The sequence below is a fragment of the Condylostylus longicornis genome, unplaced genomic scaffold, assembly GCF_029603195.1.
Source record: "Condylostylus longicornis isolate FDR11 unplaced genomic scaffold, ASM2960319v2 ptg000848l, whole genome shotgun sequence".
Classification (NCBI taxonomy): Eukaryota; Metazoa; Arthropoda; class Insecta; order Diptera; family Dolichopodidae; genus Condylostylus; species Condylostylus longicornis.
The window spans coordinates 1-3,478 of NW_026578790.1; the positions used below are offsets into that span (position 1 = coordinate 1).

Consider the following 3,478-nt stretch of genomic DNA (forward strand, 5'->3'; position numbering starts at 1 on the left):
CAGCCACTTTAATGCAAACGAGAATTTGATAAGCGACACATGAACTGCATAAGATTGACTACACAGAATAGATTACAACAGAGTTGCGATCAGGTTCCACGATATTCCAATTATGCCTTCACTTCCTAAAATATGAAATTCCTTCCTGATCTTCTTGCTTGCATGCACTTTCTGAGACGACCTGTCAGCATGCCAATCAACCACAAGGTTGAAACACCACAACAGGTAGACAATTCAAGATGAAGCTCTTCTTCGCTCTCTTTCTTCTTGCGTCGGTCGTCCAGTCACACACACGCTTCAACAGTCTTGTTCCAAACCACCGAAATCTTCAACCTTTACCTAGTTGTGGCTATGGGCAAAAAGATTGTTTTGACTTGGTAAGAATACTACTTTTCAATGCAGATGAGTCTGGATCCAATTTTGAGGAATTGTTTCGCCTTCTTCAGACATCCCCGGAACCGCCAGCGTGGACCACGCAAACGGCGACGACATCCACGTTTACTAGTCCATCGACGTCTACGACATCTACATCCACGACAACTACGGCGACATCTACATCCACGACAACTACGGCGACATCTACATCCACGACAACACCTACTACGACATCTACATCCACAACAACACCTACTACGACGACGTCTACAACACCTACTACGACGACGTCTACAACACCTACTACGACGACGTCTACTACACCTACTACGACGACGTCTACTACAACGACTACGACGACGTCTACTACAACGACTACGACGACGTCTACTACAACGACAACGACGACGTCTACTACAACGACAACGACGACGTCTACTACAACGACAACGACGATGTCTACGACAACGACAACGACGACGTCTACGACAACGACGACGTCTACGACAACGACGACGTCTACCACAACGACAACGACGACGTCTACCACAACGACAACGACGACGTCTACTACAACGACAACGACGACGTCTACTACAACGACAACGACGACGTCTACTACAACGACAACGACGACGTCTACTACAACGACAACGACGACGTCTACTACAACGACAACGACGACGTCTACTACAACGACGACGACGACGGCATCTACGACGACGAAGACGACGACGGCATCTACTACAACGACGACGACGACGGCATCTACTACAACGACAACGACGACGGCATCTACAACGACAACGACGACGGCATCTACAACGACAACGACGACGGCATCTACAACGACAACGACGACGTCTACTACAACGACGACGTCCACAACGACGACGTCCACAACGTTGACGACGACTACAACGACGACGTCCACAACGTTGACGACGACATCTACAACAACATCTACAACGACAACGACGACGTCTACGACAACGACGACGACGACATCTACAACAACATCTACAACGACAACGACGACGTCTACTACAACGACGACAACGACGACGACGTCTACTACAACGACGACGTCCACAACGTTGACGACGACATCTACGACGACGACGTCTACTACAACGACGACGTCCACAACGTTGACGACGACATCTACAACGACGACGTCCACAACGTTGACGACGACATCTACAACAACATCTACAACAACAACGACGACGACATCTACAACAACAACGACGACGACATCTACAACAACGTCTACTACGTCCACAACGACAACGTCTACTACGTCCACAACGACGACGTCTACTACGACAACGTCTACTACGTCCACAACGACAACGTCTACTACGACGACGACGTCCACAACGACAACGTCTACTACAACGACGACATCCACAACGTTGACGACGACATCCACAACGTTGACGACGACATCCACAACGTTGACGACAACATCCACAACGTTGACGACAACGTTTACGACGACATCCACAACAACATCCACAACGACAACGTCTACTACAACGACGACGTCCACAACGTTAACGACGACATCCACCACCACGACGGTTACGACGACATCCACCACCACGACGGTTACGACGACATCCACCACCACGACGGTTACGACGACATCCACCACCACGACGGTTACGACGACATCCACCACCACGACGGTTACGACGACATCCACCACCACGACGTTTACGCATTCCAGATTTTGTGCTGATTGTTCAAAACGGTGAGTTTGGTTGTCTCCTGTTCTGCTACCTAAACCTGTTGCGCCCATTTGTTTTAGAGGGTGCCCAAGGGACTGTTGTGGCTATTGCGTGAACTGTGCACATCGGGGAGCGGTACGACACCAAGTTTCGGTCCCTTGCGACATTTTTCTGTCTTTCAGTGCACCATCGCTTCCTGCAACTATTGTGTTTCAATCAGCTGCGCTGCACCAGTGTGCTGCCCAATGTGCACTCATCATGGGTGCCTCGCTGCAGGATTTTGCGCTAGACTCTGATGATGAGGTGCAATTTAAATTTTCGTTCATTCAAAATTGTTTTGTCTTTGCCAAACATTTTCACAGTTTTAAATATTCGGTTTTAGCTTTGAACGAACTATTCTCCGTAAAAGCAGCAGGCGTCGAAGCAGTTGGGTGGTTCATGCTCGAAGGGCTCCAGAGGAAATTTCTCTGTTGGCACCTTATAGACGATCTTGGTTGGAGTGCCGTGCTGCGCCCAAACACTTGGATGACCGCCTACGCGAATGCGTTGAAAGACTGAACCTTTTGTCTTCAGCGGGATAAATGTGTTGGCTGCAACGCCTGGAGGCGTTTCAATCGTGTCGAATAATTGAACTTCCGGAGTGTCCGCGATGGTGACACGGCTTTCCCGAGCTCTAGAGTTCATGAAAAATAATCACAAATTGAAAAGTTGATCTGGTTTCGCGTTTTTTTTTGCATGCATCAAACAAAATTGACTGGAAAATATTGTGCCACTGAATCGCAAAATTTACTGCTCAGATAGAAATAGTTGAAAGGAAAGAATTCAAAGAACGAATCGGTCAGAAAGGGGGGTTTAGTGTCATGCATATATCAAAGGGTCCAATTCGAGTCAATTTCCTTGCCAGGCAGGCCTTTTTTCGTAGTTTTCTGTTTCAATTTGTTAAGTTACAGTGGATTTTTAACATTTGTGGCTGCGGCAAACATCCTGACTGTGATGATCACCAAACAAGGGTTTCTTGGATGCCTCAATTCATCAACACAAAGGCATCGAAGTTAAGTAAATGAGAAATAAGTCAGACACTCTGTATAATGAGAACAATCAGCGGGTTGGAACCTTTGCCGATATCGTCTGCAGAGAAATTAATAGTCGAAGAAAAGTCAAGGCAAGGCCAACAGGGGACGAACTCTATCGTGGTGCTAACGTTCAAAACGCCTACATCTGCGGAATTGGCGATGAAACGGGACGCCATGCTCAAAAATTCGCGTCATTCCGAACTCAGCAGCGTGTGATGGCGGGAGAGCCACTAAACGACAGCTTTTGGGAACTTCCCTCGCAGTTTCCTTGCGGTATTCCGATTCTGATGAATC

At 47.9% G+C, this 3,478-nt stretch overlaps 1 protein-coding gene across 1 annotated transcript; it reads right to left on the minus strand.

Moving 5' to 3' along the window:
- Positions 1 to 448: 448 nt before the first annotated feature.
- Positions 449 to 1,151, minus strand: LOC129618375 (probable splicing factor, arginine/serine-rich 7; the record flags this gene model as incomplete). Its single annotated transcript, XM_055533129.1, has 1 exon — positions 449 to 1,151. A coding segment is annotated over one exon (703 nt), but the record flags the coding sequence as incomplete, so codon positions are not given.
- Positions 1,152 to 3,478: the final 2,327 nt, after the last annotated feature.